General features: G+C 38.4%; 2 protein-coding genes across 3 annotated transcripts in view; one reads left to right on the top strand and one right to left on the bottom strand.

Annotated features, from left to right (window-relative positions):
* Positions 1 to 4678, bottom strand: part of LOC124175120 (neurogenic locus Notch protein) — a 156951-nt gene extending 152273 nt beyond the window's left edge. For both annotated transcript variants that reach the window (XM_046555036.1, XM_046555035.1), the window contains exon 1: positions 4343 to 4678. In XM_046555036.1, the coding sequence (XP_046410992.1) occupies positions 4343 to 4430 (88 nt within the window). In that variant the 5' untranslated portion in view covers positions 4431 to 4678. The remainder of the gene's footprint in view (positions 1 to 4342) is intronic.
* Positions 4679 to 7888: 3210 nt separating this feature from the next.
* LOC124174556 (myosin-4) lies at positions 7889 to 15824 on the top strand. The gene is made up of 11 exons (XM_046553749.1): positions 7889 to 7982; positions 10540 to 10661; positions 11124 to 11279; positions 11369 to 11470; positions 12408 to 12593; positions 12663 to 12798; positions 13341 to 13410; positions 13607 to 13963; positions 14038 to 14182; positions 15055 to 15210; positions 15606 to 15824. Exons 1-11 carry the CDS (start codon positions 7889 to 7891, stop codon positions 15822 to 15824), a joined length of 1743 nt encoding a protein of 580 aa, XP_046409705.1.
* Positions 15825 to 16882: the final 1058 nt, after the last annotated feature.

The following is a 16882-nucleotide window of genomic DNA, read 5'->3' on the forward strand; positions in this document are numbered from 1 at the left end:
AAAAAAAGTGCATAAGAGTGCAACTCCGAACAAATAGACCCGAAAATATGTACGTTTCACGGTGAAATGTACAGTGATTTCGATTTTTTTTTTTTTCATTGAATTCGCAAATTAGTTTGATTTTTTCAACGACGTTTGCAGGCAGGACGAAACATGCTTGCCAAATTATTTCCAGACTAAACTAGTAACGATACTTTTTTATTTCCCTGAAAGTTTTTCAGTAGTAGATGTGCATTATCCTATAACCCGAAAAATTTGTTTCTTCAAGTTACCAATGACGCAGAATCTAGGGATAGTCGATACTTTCCGATTAATTCAAAATACCGACGGTTTTTAATTAATCTAATTTAATTAATAATAATTTAATCGATTGTTTTCTGCCGATGTTTTTACTATTCGATTAATCGGTACAAAATTCGTTTTTCTCGACATTAGATATTTCGATTTTTCTTCCGGTGATTTTTTAATGCGAATCACGTGGACCAATTGCGACGTTGAACAAAAAAAGAAGTTAAAAAAAATTAGCATTAGAATCTAAAGTTGAAAAAATGTGTGATCCATATTTTCTGCGAAACATTTCCATGTAATTAATCAAATAATAGGGGGGCATATACAGGTTGATACAGATTTTTATTCACTTTCAGTTCAACCGTTCCACAACAATTTAACACCAAGTAACTCCGATTACCGCTTCCAAGAAAAGTGAACGACAAACGGAAGATAATTGTTGATATTGTGTATATTTGTGAAAAAAAAACTTACGTTACAGAATAAACAGAATCTTTTTCCTGAGTAAAATTTGTATTTTCGCACCGATCCGTCGATGTATCGATTTATTGATCTTTCTTTGAAGATCATCGATTCTTGTAATCGATTTTTTTTTTCAAATATCGATTATCTTCCGAACATTGCCCTTCCCTAGCAGAGTTACTCTCAAAATTTTACCACATCGAATTGAATCAGACGATTGTACTATGTACATAAATTTGAACATCTTATTTGTGACAATATTATTGATTACGTCACAAGTGTAATTAATAGATTGGGTATATTAATTAATTGCGTAGATTGAGTTGCGTCAAGCCAAACCGATATCTTTGCTATATTCCTGAATATTTTCATCAGCTTAGAGAATTTATGGTAATCGAGAAAATAAAATGAGATAAAATAGTTCACGGCAGTCTGCACGCTTCAACAGTTTTGTGGGTCGATTCTCGCGTTGATCGTGATGCTGGTCGTCTCCTTAATTAAAGTATCTAAGCGACTAATTTTGTTCTCTCAAACACGCAAACTTACACAAATATTAAAATAATAATGCAAATATTATACAGTTGATCGATATTGATATATTCTTGTTTTTCTGCTGAGTTCTCTCTTTACATCTCTATACATATACTAAGTTTCTTTCCTTTCTCCTATTCTTTAAACGTTTATTAAATCAATTCCGCTCAGAATACATTGATCCCTTCCCAATGGAAAACAAACAACCAACGAATTGTTGCATAACAGTTCCCACAATGATATTAAAGAATCGAACTGGCGTCGGAGCTTTTCATTACAAAATACATAAATATTACAGAATGTGTAAAATTTAACCCGACCAACTTGATTCACAGCTAGGCGACGCTCTCGACCTCCGGTTTCGCCAAATCTTACGCTCTGACCATTCGGATATCTATGCATTGAATTATCACAATGCTCTTATATCGACGTTTTTAAATAGTTCTCAACTCCATCTTATTATATAACACATACTTAAACGCAGTCCTACATCACAGTTTCAAGAATTTCGTTATCATTATTATTTCAGCCAGTTAACTTTATCGCATAAGATGAAGAAAAGAAAATACTTCTTACACGTAACTTCAAGAACCCAAAGAATCTTTTCAACGATTGCATAATTTTATATTCAACTTGGAATTTAATTCCATCACACCAGTTTCACCCAAGAAAGAAAGAAAAAAAACTATTCTGTCACTACTTTTGTATAATCAATTCTAATAAAAAAATTATGACAAAGATTTTGTAAAATTTTCCAATCATTGAACAAAGATCATGTATCGTATGTTATATTTTATACGACTGTGAATAAAATTCGAATCAATTCATCGAACCTGACCAATACTTATTTTCAACTTATTCATCAATAATGGTCAAAATCTATCGTACATGTATAGAGAACAATACACATAATCCTACATTATATATAAGACACACGGCAATGGGAGAGGCGAAGATAGGTTTCTAAGGAGAGAAGAGAAAGCCTGAGAACATAGTTCCGTAGTCGTTGAGACTCCGACAACCTCTGTGCGGCATCGGTATTACATACCTATATACAATACGAGTTCAACACATCCGTAAATTTGGTCTAGCCTAGAGTGAATGTGGATTATGAGTATATACACATATGTATACGCATATGTGTGTGTATATATATATATATATATATATATATATACACACACATATACACAGATGCAGCGGAGAGACGGACTCCAGGTAAGCTAATTGTAAGCCGGGGCGCAAGGAAGGCATGGATGGAAACCGAGGCGAGGAGCAAGGCCTAGTTATTTCGCCTCAGAATTCCAGCCGACACGCAGACGAACCACCGTGCGCCATGTTTACTCGCGCTTCATTTCTCTCGGATTCTTTATTCCGGCTGGGACGGGTCTATTGTATGCATTAACGCATTCGCCACTCGCCGGAATTCACCGGAAACGACGCTACAATTATAACGAATTTTTTCTTCTGTACCGCGTATTACTGTAAAAGTTAACGCCGTAGAATATGAAACGTTCACATGAAATACAGTTGCTCTGACTGTAATTAAAAGTTTAGGAGGGATAATAGCATGCAATAGTTCTTGTTTTAATTTTTTTATCTTGTTTTTTTTTTTTTTTTTTTTTTGCAACTTCCAAGTTGTATATTTTTTACGACGGTGATTTTACAGTTGATTTTATAATAGAGTTTTGAAAATGTTGAACGTCGAGTTATATTTAGTTCATATTTTGGAAAAGCGAGAGTGATTTTTGTCCATCACGATTCAAGTAGAAGGTTGATTGTGTTATATGGAAATATAACGATTGCTTAAAACGAGTAATCTGGAAAAAGGGTAATCTGACTTCTGTAAATAATTTGAAAGTTGTTCCAAAACTGATATATTTCCTGTTACAAAATTACGGATAAATAAAATTTGGAAAACGATTTGCTTTGATAGTTTATTGTAAAATTCATCAGATTTTTAAACGGTCCTAATAATGCGGTGAGTATAAAATTTCACCTGGATATCGACGCCCGAGTTCAATAAAGTCTATATACATATACATATACGTGTACGTAATAAACCCAACAAGAAAGATATTCGTTTCGTGGAAAGTGGGGTTGAACACCTGTCGTTTCAACAGGGAGTCCCAACCTGTGACGGAAAAAGCCGGTACGCACGCGCGAGACGATTTTTCAATTGAGAACCGCTGTCGCGACCACGTGACTCGTGTATTCGGCATTTTATAAGCACTCACTCGCTCAGGCAAGCAGGACTAGCTGTGCGTGAGGCTGAAAGCCGGTCCGGTCGTAAAAACGAATTTGCGCAGAGCGAGGAACTCGAACTCTAATTCATTCAGGAATCGTAAAACGATTCGTTATGTATTCAATTATTCAATGCCTTAGTTGCGTGTTCGGTGAGAATCGGGCGAAATGTAATGTTACGGTAGAAATTTCGATCGATCAAGCTTGATAGAAAACTCAAGTTTTCACTTAATTTGAGTGGAATATTTAAACGTAAGTTTATGGTTTACCGTGACTTTTGATAAAGGTTAAATGCAAAGTTCAAATCGCTCTTCGGCGAGAGGTTTTGATCAAACTTGATCGAAATTTGAAGCACGCGGTGGAAGGGAAAAAGAAAATGTCAGATTTGTTTTTATCGCGCAGAATGAATGGAAAAACCGGATGCTTGCGGTTACATTGATGAATCGAGAGATTTTCGAGGTGGCGGTTTATTCGGGTATATTTTCGGGACAGGTAGTAGTGGAATGGCAGCAACTCGACGCCTCGCGACGCGCCCTGAAATGCTAATGCAGGAATACTTGAGGCAGGCATTCGCTCGGCGAAGCCGGACTGCCGACTTTGGGGTGTTTTCGAGTTTTTAAGTAGGACAGCGCGTTCGAAAATGTCGCGCCGGCGCGGAGAAACCCGCGTCGCATTTCAGACCTGTTGCACAGCCTGCAGCTGCCGTCGCGACGGGGAGTTTTTTGTTTCCGCACACGCGCATTCTAAGGGGGAACTTGAAATTCCGGGTGACGACTACGGAGGATTCTTCCGTTTTATTCGATGAGAATAAACTCACCGTGAACCGAGGCCGGCAGACTGGCGACGAAAAGAGCCAGAGCGACGATCGTCAATGCGTAATCCATATTCCGCTGCAGACGGAGCATGTTGGCGGAGAATTTATCCACACAGAGATCACACACATCAGACAATTGATCACACAATCACTTAATCACTATAATAACATAATGCGATACCGTGCAGTGCAACCGGCTACAGTCCATTATCGTTTAACACCCGGGTAACTTCAATGTTCATCGTAACTTCAATCTGCTGCTGCTGCTCCGGCGGCGTGTTTACATTACGCGAGCTGAACAACGTGAAGCAAAACAACGACACAGACCTCATATACGAACATGACCGCGGCTCAAACTCGTCTGGGATTCTATTGTTCACTTCACGCGCTGAAAGTAGTCCCGGAACGGCGCGCGCATCTCGAGCGAGAACGCTTGTCTCACTCCGCCGATCACAAAATGGCCGACACCATCTGCCAATCCCGCTGTCCAATCGAGGGGTTGATGCGTTCTACGGTTCCGTTCGAACTACGCTATGAAATTGTACGAGTGCCCGTTTTCGACGCCCTGCAGCCCTCCGCTTTTTTCTCATTCGGTCCCCTCGTATCGTTTAAATACCTCCGTCACGTGACACCGCCTCCATTTATGCCGCGGGGGACAAAAAATCCTGCCGCACGCTGCCTCCGAAGGGCCTGCTTGGCTATAAACTCTTGTACAAATATTAATATACGTTGGTTTATTATCGAACACTTCAATGAAATACAATCTTCATACGATCTTCTTTATACGAGATTACCAGATTCTTAGGTACACGTAATCCTGTTCGCGATGCACCAAGAACAAGCGGGTTTCGGCTGACCATGAGCCAGCCTTTCAACTTGCCGTTTGCAAACTCGTTTCGAGCTGAAATAATAAGAATGATATTAATTATGAAAAATTTACAGATCTCATTGATTTGTGATCACCGACTCAAAAAACCTTCAAGTATCAATTTTCATCAAAATCCAATTGTTTTTAGTTTTTTTCGATGTATTGAATCCGCCAAATTTAAATTTTGCAAATCTAACTCGAGATTCGTGATTTGCGACATAAAAATCTAAAGTAATGACACCAATTATCATTCAAATTTGTTCACCCATTTTCAAGGTATCATTTCTATTCTATTTGTAAGAATATTGTTATTTAAATAATTCGAAATATACTGAACCAATCAAAGCCGAAATATAATCCGATCCAAGTTTCGAAAAATCGCATCAATTGCGACAAATACATTAAAATCGTGATGCTCTAGATTTTAAAACGTGCAGATCTAGTGAGAACTCAACTTTTCATTTTCGGAGCGATTACAATAACTTCCTTTTTTCTCTGAAAAAATAGAAAAGAGAAGTTAAACGTGCATAGCTGCTGAAAGCAGCTAAATTTCTTATCTTATATGAACTCACTAAAAATTTTGTTACAGTAAATATCGACTTAATTAAATTTGAAGAATCTTTTTACTTCAGACAGTTGAAATGAAATCTTGTCAACTAAATATGAATTTATGAGAATGAAATACTTCATTATTTCAAGTAAAGATTTATGCGTTATAGATAAATTTTTTAATTTGTTTACACGCAACTGAAATTTATTTTCTTCAGTTTCACTTTATTTTTCTGAGTGCAGTATTAACTCTGTCTTGCAATGATATTCTTTAATTTAAAGATTTGTTCGAGTTTGAAAATTCGTTTAAAACAGAAACTATGTAGAAGCTCTTGGCGACATCAACCTAACTACTAATTATGGACGAAGCGTTTATGTTCATTATACATTACAGTATAATACTATTTCAGCCAGTTCGATATAATGAGATATCGCGTGTGTATATACAATTAATGAAGGTAATTTAAGCTCGTTAATAATAGATATTTGAGCCTTGAGAAATGAATAAATAATGATACATTATGTCAAACCGAAGATAGATGTTCGAATTAATATAAATTTCGTTTGCTCTCTCTTTTTTTACATTCTTTTTTCCCATCTTACGTAATCCTCGTGCTTCACGCGCAACGCGAACTATATTAGTGCCAATTTAATAATTTTATTATGACAAGCTAATACTTATCAAGGGATACTGGAAACAAGTCGAAGTGTGTGTATAAATATATATAAAATTAGCTCCACAATTAAGCTTACGGTTTGCTTGCGAAAAATGGCGGAATTAGTTGTTTCGGTGTTTGTACATATAATTGTTGAAATGGGAATTGTCCGTGAAGAATGTACCGATTTTCAGATTTCGCAATGAGTCTTCGTGTGGGAATGAATTTTTTCCATTTGTGGAAAATTTGGCTTTGTTCGTTCAGTATAAATTAAATAAAAATAAAGTATTACCGATCATCGATTGCTTCGAAATTTCGCAGCCCGCGACGAAATCGTCGAACGACAGTAAATTGCAATCAATATTTTCCTGGCCATTTTAACAGGATCAAGACGAAAAGCCAGATCGCGAACTACTACGTAGCCGGTCAAGCCACGCCTAACGTGGAATATAAATGTGGCATTACGTGATTTCGAGACTCGGTTATACACGTTTTAGTCTGCAGCGGTGAGAGAGCTCGTTTCTTTTTTCCCTTCGACTATCGCCGCGTGTGATATCGGCTGACATCTCTGCAACCCGTACCGAATGCATGTTTATATTATTCGTCTCATATCCACATCGGCAGCAATTACATGTATATATTCAACAGCGGAGTTACAGCTTTGAAGCTGGCGATTAGCCGCTACGAGCGATTGATAGACGTTTTAATTGAGCCATTACTCGCACAAGACCATTTCAATCTGTAATTGTATTGCAGCCCTGCAGAATGGATACTGATATGCCCTTTTACTTTTTTCGACCGTGATTCGAAATTTTCTCTGAAATTAATATCGCCGTCAGGATTTTTGCTCGAATTCAATACAGATCCATTTTCAAATCTTATTGTGATGAAAAATTTCGAAAAGGTATATCAACGACTCGCTCGATTAAAGAAGATTTATTTAGTTAGGTAAATAAATGCACTGAGAGAATTTTTTCATTTTTTACCACAATCGAAAAATATAGTTCTAGGTACAAAATGAAAATTAGTTTTGTAGCTGTTACCAGAAAGTCTGGTATCCGTTACTATTCTTTCTCATTACGATCACTGTTGCTATATTTTCTTGTAACTGTTGCGAAAATTTATTGCTTGTGCAACAACAAATTGACGTTAAAGCCTTATTTGACTAAAAAAGTAGAGTAAACCTCAGAAACTGATTTTGCGTTGCAATTACCAAAAAAGGATCGACAATATTACAAAATGGTTACGCGTACCTCGTTTTTCGTAATTCCAACAATATTCAAACAGTTTTTTTTTTTAACGATACCTCTTTTACTGAATTTTTCTAGTTACTGTAACAAATGAAATGTTTCTCAGTGTGTATCGAATACTTGAACCCCTCGTCTCCTAGACAACGGGAAAAGCTCTGTTAACTCGATAATCCCCAATTTGAACTCCGAGGTGAAATAAGGCGAGTGTACAGGTGAAATCCCGAGGATGGCGGACCCGCTAGTGCAAACAGCAAAGGAAAGCAAGCTGACTGCTCTCAACAAGAAGATAATCGAAATCAAGAAAAAGATACAGTTGTCAGGTAAAAATTAAACCTTAAGCCGTCGTTTAGACTGAGCAAAAAATTGTTCCGATCCAGTTTTCCAATATGAAACTTCATTAAACTTTCGTCTTAAAAGAATCTGGTCTCGTAGGAAAAGAGAAAAAAATTAACAAGGAATGTCTTTGGTTACGATGCAACTTCGTAGCGAGATCTAATCAGCTTCGCAGAATCGTATACATATAGGGCTTGCGATCCGACTGTCGCATTTATTTTCTCTCTCTCTCTCTCTCTCTCTCTCTCTCTCTCTCTCTCTCTCTCTCTCTCTCTCTCTCTCTCTCTCTCTCTGTCTCAACAGTCGGACGAATTAGCGTCGGATAGAAGACATACAGATGCGTGTAACATACAAACATAACTCGAGTTAATGAGAGTAATTAGAGCAGCGGACGAAACGCGCACAACGCTTCGCACTCTCGTGTTTATTACGGGATCGAGGTATAATCGCCCACCACTGTTCTTTTTTCAAAGAGTGCTGGTCTATCCGTCCTTTTGTAATACGTAATAGTAATGACCAAAAATGATCGATTATTTTTTCCTCATTGATCGAGTATAATCGATAATTTTTCAAACTCGATTAATAGACCGAATCCATTATTCTTCCTCACAATCGGCTTTCGTTTTTTGTTCTAATGAACGACGCAATAGAATATCAATTTATGTGATTAGAGAATCGATTATTATGATTATCTTACTTACTAAGTACACTTTGATGTAATAAGTAAAATATAAATGAATATTTTCGTCTCGTGCTGAAAAATATTTTGAATATAAACTATAAATTGTCAAAAAACTTTTACGCTCTTAAGACTACATACTGAAATTTAAGAAATTTTTGTTTCAAAAACTACGAAATAACCGATTAATCGATCAATTATTATCGATTCGATCGAACCGTGTTAGATTATTTTTTGATCCGATTATTTTTAGCTTAGTGGCCATCTCTAATCTGTATTACCGACAGGTTTAGAAAGTTGAGTATTTTCGACCAGGTATATTTTCATCTCCAGAATAATCGGCTCTCTGCATAAACTTTGGTAAATCGTTTATTTCATATTCACATTTGTGTGGCCATCAAGAAATACTATAATAAATTATAAATTTTCAGCTGTTATATTCACTTGATTTGAGATAGTATAACGCTACACTCATGGATTCTAAATCATCTAAATCTCATTGACCTTTGAATTTTCTCTTCAACTTCCAAGGTAAACTGATTCGCATAATGCGATTCTCGATCATCGCTGCCGCCTGCGCGACTGTCGCAAAATCAATCGAGAGCAATTAATTATAAATTCAGAAGCAATGGAGCGCAAACATTCTATTCATAAGTTGTCACCCAGCCCTGCAGCCTGCAGCACTTCGTCGACAGATCCTATCGGCCATCTCAGCAAGATCATATTTATGCGCCTTGATACCATAAGTCGAGAGTCTCGGGTCAAAGGGTCGCCCTTCTGTATACCAGCAAACTCCGGCTGGTCTTCAGCCTTAGGCTTCTCCCACACCGAAACGCAGCCCTCACTGAGAAAAATTTTTAGTACCGGTTACCGCTCAGTCCTTACCTATTTTCATTTTCTTACCACAATCGAAACATATAGTTCCAAGTACAAAATGAAAATTAGTTTTGTAGCTGTTACCAGAAAGTCTAGTATCCGTTACTATTCTTTCTCATTACGATCACTGTTACCATATTTTCTTGTGAGTATTACGAAAATTTAATGCTTGTGCAACGATAAATTGATGCTCAAATCTTATTCAACTAAAAAAGTAGAGTAAACCGAACAAACTGATTTTGCGTTGCAATTACCAAAAAAAGATCGACGATAGCGCAAAATGTTTACGTGTACCTTGTTTTTCGTAATTCCAACGATATTCAAACAGTTCCTTTTAACGATACCTGTTTTACTGAATTTTTCGAGTTGCTGTAACAAATGAAATTTTTCTCGGTGCTAATTCGTTTCTCAAATTGGTACCGTTCTTGGTTTTAATTTTCGAAACAGTTTTATCTCCGCATCGCGTATCCAACTCTGATTCAAATCCAAACTTCTCATAATCCAGAATCAAATTATAAACTTTGAAATGTATTGAATGAGCTCGTTTTTCATTTGTCAGTATAATTTGTGGTATAAGTATTATTACCGCATCAGAACGGAACAAATTTTGGACTGATCCGATTACTTGACTTCCGAGAACAGGCAATATCATTGCACGGTGAACACTCCTTGAGTATCTAGGGAACCAGGAGGTTCAAACGACATAACCGAGGATACGGCACGAGCGGTTTTCATCGAAGAACAATTGTCGATGGTGCATAGAAGTCCCGGAGGACACGTTTCCCGTCGTCCCGGACGCGTGACAGGTCGTGGCTACTTGCCCGACGTCCAGATCTCGGTTTGTGCTTGTTTCACGTTCCTATCGATGCTTCCTTCCTGCGTCAGTTACGTAGACACGAGTATACGAGCATAAATCAGTCCGCGACATCGGTTTCTGGTCTGCATCAAAGAGCTCGGATCAGGGTGAATTCTTGATCATGCTATTTCAGAGGGACAGCGGAAGGCTTGCTTCGAGGAGTGCGATGCGCAGAAGAAGGAGAACGCCGAGAAGGTCGCCAGGCTCAAGAAGGAAGTCAAAGAGCTTCAAGTCACCTTTGCCAAAGCTAAGAATGTTAGTCCGTCTCTCATACGTACGTATAGGTATGCATAACTAGGCATACACGCGGCGAGAGTCGGGTGATTTGTTTACAACTACAGATTGCGTTGTAAACACATTTTTCCACGCTACCAAAAAACTTCTGCGAACTTGAGAATCGAGATTGCGGACGGTTGGAGGAAATCTTTGAACTTGTATTTTGCCAGTGGTGGAAAAAATATTTCAACACCGTAAAAAAGTCAATGGATTCGTTGGCAAATAAGAAAACTGGTTTTTTGACACGTTTCGCGAACAAGGTAACATTTCAAGACTATAGCATGGAATCTTGGTGTAAGAGAAATGAGTAAAGATGCCGAACAATTTACGTATTTGTTTAATATGCGCTTGACTCTCGCCAACGTGCGAGTCGTAAAGAGGGTGTCGAATCCTTTCAGGCACCATGACAATGACATTCTCAATCTCCTCTTTATGACTAAGGAACAAGAGGCTGCTGATACGGAGGCTCTGAGAGGACAGGATCAGTCATTGAGCAGCGTGAAGAGAAAGAACCTGGCTGAGGCGATAGCTGGTCTGGACGAAGACATCATCCGTCTACGCAAAAAGCTCGACTTGATCCGGTACGAAAGCGACAAGGTACTGCAGAACGTGTGCAGAACGAAATCTTGTAACAGTATGATGAATTCTCGAGGCTGACGATTACACACGATCTTTCACCTTCGCAGCAACAAAAAAAGCTAACCGGACTTCTGCAGGAGTATGAGGAGCTCATGAGCGGTACTGTTCAAAAGTTCACGGAGCAAAAAGTGGAAAACCCCGTGAAAAAGGTTTTCACCATGAAATTATTCTGTGTATATGGGTAGTTGGCGTTAAATTGGAACTATCGGCCATCACGTCATGGTCAGAAACACGTTCAAGGCTTTATGGTAGTTCTTGAATACTTGTTGACACGCAGTGATCTTGAACAGGTATTCAAACAGTCACCAGCGAGCCGAGAGTTTTGTTTTCTGATGCATTAATTGGCACCACATATGCATCAATCTTTTGGTGGTCTTCCTTGGTAAGGGCTGGGTATTATTAGAAATACACATGTCTTCCTGTAACTTGTCATTCCGAAAATATGAGAGCGTTTTGAATTATATTCTACGAATAAACGGCATGGAACTACAGTGCTTGCGATACATCTTTTAAATAACTACGACTATCTGAATCTAGTAATGATCTTCGAAACTGCAGTTTTCTATAATTGAAGAATCCTTCTTTAAATGAGATACTTGTCTACCGTCGTCTGTACTAGTTACACGATTATTTTCAGATGGTGGAATGTTGACGGGATATCATCAACGATAGAACTTAACATAAATGACTATATTATTAATAACATAAGCACCTGGATATTCTTATGCAGAATAATACCTATTTACAAAATGAACTGACAAGCAACAAGGCGTACCTAAGTTATTAGAAAAAATACGAATACAATATTATACTTTATATAACTCGTTTCAAAAACCTGTTTTACATCTTTCATTTTGAATATAATGGATGTAAATGTTTCCATTTTCTATTCGAAACGCATTTATAAAAGTACGTTACCCAGCCCTGCCTCTGACGACGGATATTTCATCGTTCGCGTATTTTCATATAGTATACAAGATAATCGTGATTATTCGCTTCGAGTAATTACAGCGCGAAGAAGGGCGCTGGAATCAGTGATGCAGTGAAATGGTTATGGTACCTAACCGTTTAAATTCCTTTTACCAGAAAATCATACGACTAGAGAATCAGTTGCAACGGATCCACGTGATGCAAATGGAGGCTGACACGGTGCGAAAGAAATACAGAGGCGTACGATCCAGTCTGAAGGCGGACGCGGCGTTGTACGCATCCTCCTTACAGATAGTCGAGGAGCAAATTCAAGAGCAAAAATCAGAAATACGTCGACTACAGGTAAAATTAAACTTCGGTAATGGCGTTGGAGCCAGAGATTGCTCACGTACTCCAATCTCTGATCCACAGGACGTGAAGGAGGAGGCGATTCACCTACGCGACATTACCAAGGGAACACTGATGAAGCAAGAGGTCGAAGCGATGAACACTTCGAAACAGCGTGACGGCGTTATTTTAGACTACAGGTTTGACACTGACAAGGAAGGTATCCCAGGTCGATCTATCCGATTTGATTTCTTTTGTAATATGTTATAGTAGACTAAAGACTAAGCAGCACGTATTTTTTTTTATCTGCCATTAACACCTTAAGGGGGTGAAAACACCCTCAAAAGTAAGGCATGTCAAGATACGATCTGGCAGTTTTTTTTTTGTTTTTTGTTTTTACTTTACTTGAGAAAATTGCATTTTTCATTTCTCGTTGTGAGAAAAATTTTCCAGTTGGATTGGTTACAAAATATTATATCTTGTGAATGAAACCATCAAATTTTCCCTTGACATGCCTTACTTTGGAGGGTGATTTAATCCCGTTAAGGTGTTTAATGGTAGTTAAAAAGAAATTCGTGTCGCTTAGTCTTTAGTTTACTATAACGTATTACAAAAGAAATCAAATTGGAGAGACTGGCCTGGGATACCTTCCCGTGAAAATTAAGGAAACCTTTGCGATCGACTTTGATAAAACTAATTCACCATTTTGAGGCTTAAAATTTACAAATCTAATTCAAAATCAGCGACAATAAAAACTCCTAGGATCATATCAGGTGAAAATAACTTCGGACGATTATCATATGGGCGTAGATGGAAAAGGAAGAGCGAAAAAGTTAGACAATATCGAAGGTTTAATGTTTAAAGGTATAAAAACGCGTGTAGAATAATTTCACCCACTCTGCAAATCTGCAAATTGCTGTGAATACCGGTTCTCTTTAGTTCGAACCTGTGCAAGTTCTTGCTAGAGAATACCTCAAAATGACGGGATTGCCGGGAAACGTTGAAGTTGAAACTTAGTTACCACACAGGCAAAGGGTTGAGGACCGAAGGCTGGAGCTGGAGCGACTGGAGAGAATGATATTCCCGACGGGACGACCGGTTGTGCGGGAGGATTCCAGCCTTCAGGACGATCAGTCAGGAAAAATGCCGGGCAAGGAGAGCACGCAGTATTTAGAAGAGTCCTTCGACAGGCTCAAAGACGCCACGGGTGTGTCGAGAACCGAGGATGTCCTGAACAGGTTTCTCAGTCAGAAGGCGACGAAAGATAAGCTACAAAAAATGCGGGTGGCGGCTGAGAACGAGAAGATCACCCTGGAGCGAAAGAGGCAGCAACTCATGGCCGAAATCGAGAAGCAGAAGTTTTCGGAAACGAAAGATTCCGAACAGTAAGTAGGATGAAGCAACAAACAGAGTTCCCACTGAGAAACACAATTGCAACCTATAATTTTGCGTTCGTCAGGAATGCTGAAGAGTTGGAACACTACAACCGCCAAATCGCCGAGCAGGTTCAGCGTCAGGAAAAGGCGCTGACTGAGAATAAACGAGTCCAAGAACTCTTGATGGAAGTGAACAGTACACTTTGGTTGCTCTGTGACAAGCTGAGGGTAACGTCGATGCTTTTTTGATACGTAAATCAGAGTTTAGATCGTATGCAATGCGCCATCTGGTGGAAAAAAGTTAAACTAATGCAATTAGGCTTACAGCTGACCGTTGATCGTGTTTTTTCGCGTGTGGATGGTAGAACAGGTATACAATTGATTGCGTTTTATTAATTTATGTAACATGAGTTATTTGGAATCCCAAGAATCACGATTTCCGTCCATTAAAATTACAAAATTAGGTTATGCGGTGATTAAATGACGCCAATAATCAGGGCTCTGACGTTATGAACACATTTTCCAATAAGTGACGCTTTTAGGGGCTCGTCTTGAACTTGTTGCGTATGACTTGGTATTGAGTATCCTGTCCAAAGTTGTTGATGAAAACATATACCTGCAATCGCATAGACCGAGGAGGATACCCACACCAAATTTATTCTAAATACGTTAGCGAGTTCGCGTTTCGAAGTGGTAGCTGGAAAACCAATAGAACCGATACATCCAGTCGGCAGCTATCGTTTACTTTGTAATGTTTGTTTTCGATCTGGATGCAGAGGTGCTAATGCAGCCTGCACCCAAGAAGGTGAGAATTACAAGGATAGAAGTGAAGGAGAGGTAAAATGCGCTTGGAGAACAAGCTTTGCGCATAAGATGGCGGAGTGGAAAGGTCTCGATGGATCATTTTTTTTTTTAATCTTTCCCTCGAGCGCTCCGCCTACCTTATATGAATTCTCGAATCCGTTGGTCGATTCAAAGACAACGTGAAAACGAGTCGTGAGAGCGGTGAAATGCATTCTTCCCAAAGAAAAAAAAAAAAAAAAATCGAAATGGCGATCGACGCATGCTAACTGATAATTTTTCATTTACACGCATTATAGGACGTCAGCCTTACACCGATACCGGAAAAAGTCGGAAGTATCGACGATGTTTTTGAACTTCTGGATGTCCTCCAGGAAAAGGTCGAGGCCACAATCGAGCTCGCCGGAGTTTTGGAAAAGAACGTTGAGGTCTTCGAAGATTTAGTGGGCGAGCAGGTGAGCTGTAAAAATTTGATCGGTCTGGTGTGACAATTTCAAACATACCTACTTCAATTGGAATCATATTTCGTTTGTATCGGTGTTAAATGTTAACGAGGTCTTCAAGGCACTGCTGTATCGCTTTCTTCGGTAAAGTTCGTTAAACTGACCATGAAACTTCGGGGGGGTTCAAAACTCCGAGAAGCCTTTTTCTTTCTCTTTATTCCTTTGAAATCGTTTCGAGAAATCATCTGAAATGTCTACAGAAACCATTGAAATGAAATAAAATTTCTGCAATGGAATCCTGTGAAATATTTCGAATCCATTTGAAATCCTTCGAAATCACTTGAAATGCGAATTATCATGGCCTTGAATATTTAGGTGCATAACACTTTACTGTTCAATCCTGGCAGATCGAAACGGTATCGACGAGTGCGTCGGAGGATGGAAAGATGAAAGATATCGACGATCGTCCGTTCTTCCCGACATTTCCGTCAGCCTCAACGCCAGCAGCTCCAGCGCCGCCGTCGGAGGACGAGGAAGAAGTTCCAACTCGCAGTGTCCTTAAACGCCAGGCCCAGTTGCTCGTCGATACGAAGAGTCGAAGAAAGGGATTCAATTTCAGGAGATAGAAACGTTATTGGTAAGTTTTTTCCTGATTTACTGAATAATGAAAATGCCACACATCTTTTATAAAAAAAAAAAAAACCCGAAGCTTCACAATGCGCCAAGTTTTCGTAACGATAATAATTTTAAAAAAAAACAAAGACAGAAATAAAAAGGAATTAAGTAAGTATAATGTATTTAATTTACATATTGCTTACAACAAAGATAAATACATACTACAATATGAAAGTTTGAACATTGTAAATTTTATTTAAAAAAAGAAAAGAAAAACAAGAAGATGATGAACAGAAGAAACGCATTTTTTGTCTATATATATATGTACAAGCTTACATTGTTAAATAGAAAGCTTACAAAGACCTGTGTATCAAATCTGTTGCATCTCATGCTCCAAAAACCTACAGGAAGCTTTTTGGAAATTTATTATTATCGGGTCAGCTTCTCTTTCCAGCCTCTGGTATTAGATTTTTCTCAACTATCTAGTCCCGTCATTTTGTCTTATTTATATTATGATATTTATACCTTAAAATCAAATATTTACACATGATACTGGCAGTAAGTTTTCTCCTAAGATTTATACGTACATAATTGTTCCAGCTTATCTTCGCTTAACCCGACCGTCGAACATCTAAATCCCTGAATCGAGAATCAAATGTGAAATTTTGTTTTTCACACACGTTTACTTGAAACAAGGTCTCCGTTTTTACTACCTGACATCATCACAGGGTGAATGTTATAATTGTTAAATTTTATTCGCAAACTAGACAAGCCTCGTCTGGAGCGTGGATAAACAATATGGCGTTGAAAAAAGTGATCAGTTGATCGTTTCAGGTAAAAGTTAACAGGTATCCAGAGTATGATAAACCTTTCTGCAAGCAGTCATGTTTGGATTTTGTCACAGTAAGTTTATTGGCGTTAAGCAAAGAAAGAAAAATAGTAATAAAATTAAAGATGGGTGTGTTCGAGTCAGATATATTTCCTGTCGCCGGATGGCGACAAGGCAGTCGGTCCAGTTCGTGATTAAACGTCTGGATAGTAGAATAGCACAATTTTTGCAGAAAGAATG

This window comes from Neodiprion fabricii, chromosome 2 (assembly GCF_021155785.1).
Source record: "Neodiprion fabricii isolate iyNeoFabr1 chromosome 2, iyNeoFabr1.1, whole genome shotgun sequence".
Classification (NCBI taxonomy): domain Eukaryota; kingdom Metazoa; phylum Arthropoda; class Insecta; order Hymenoptera; family Diprionidae; genus Neodiprion; species Neodiprion fabricii.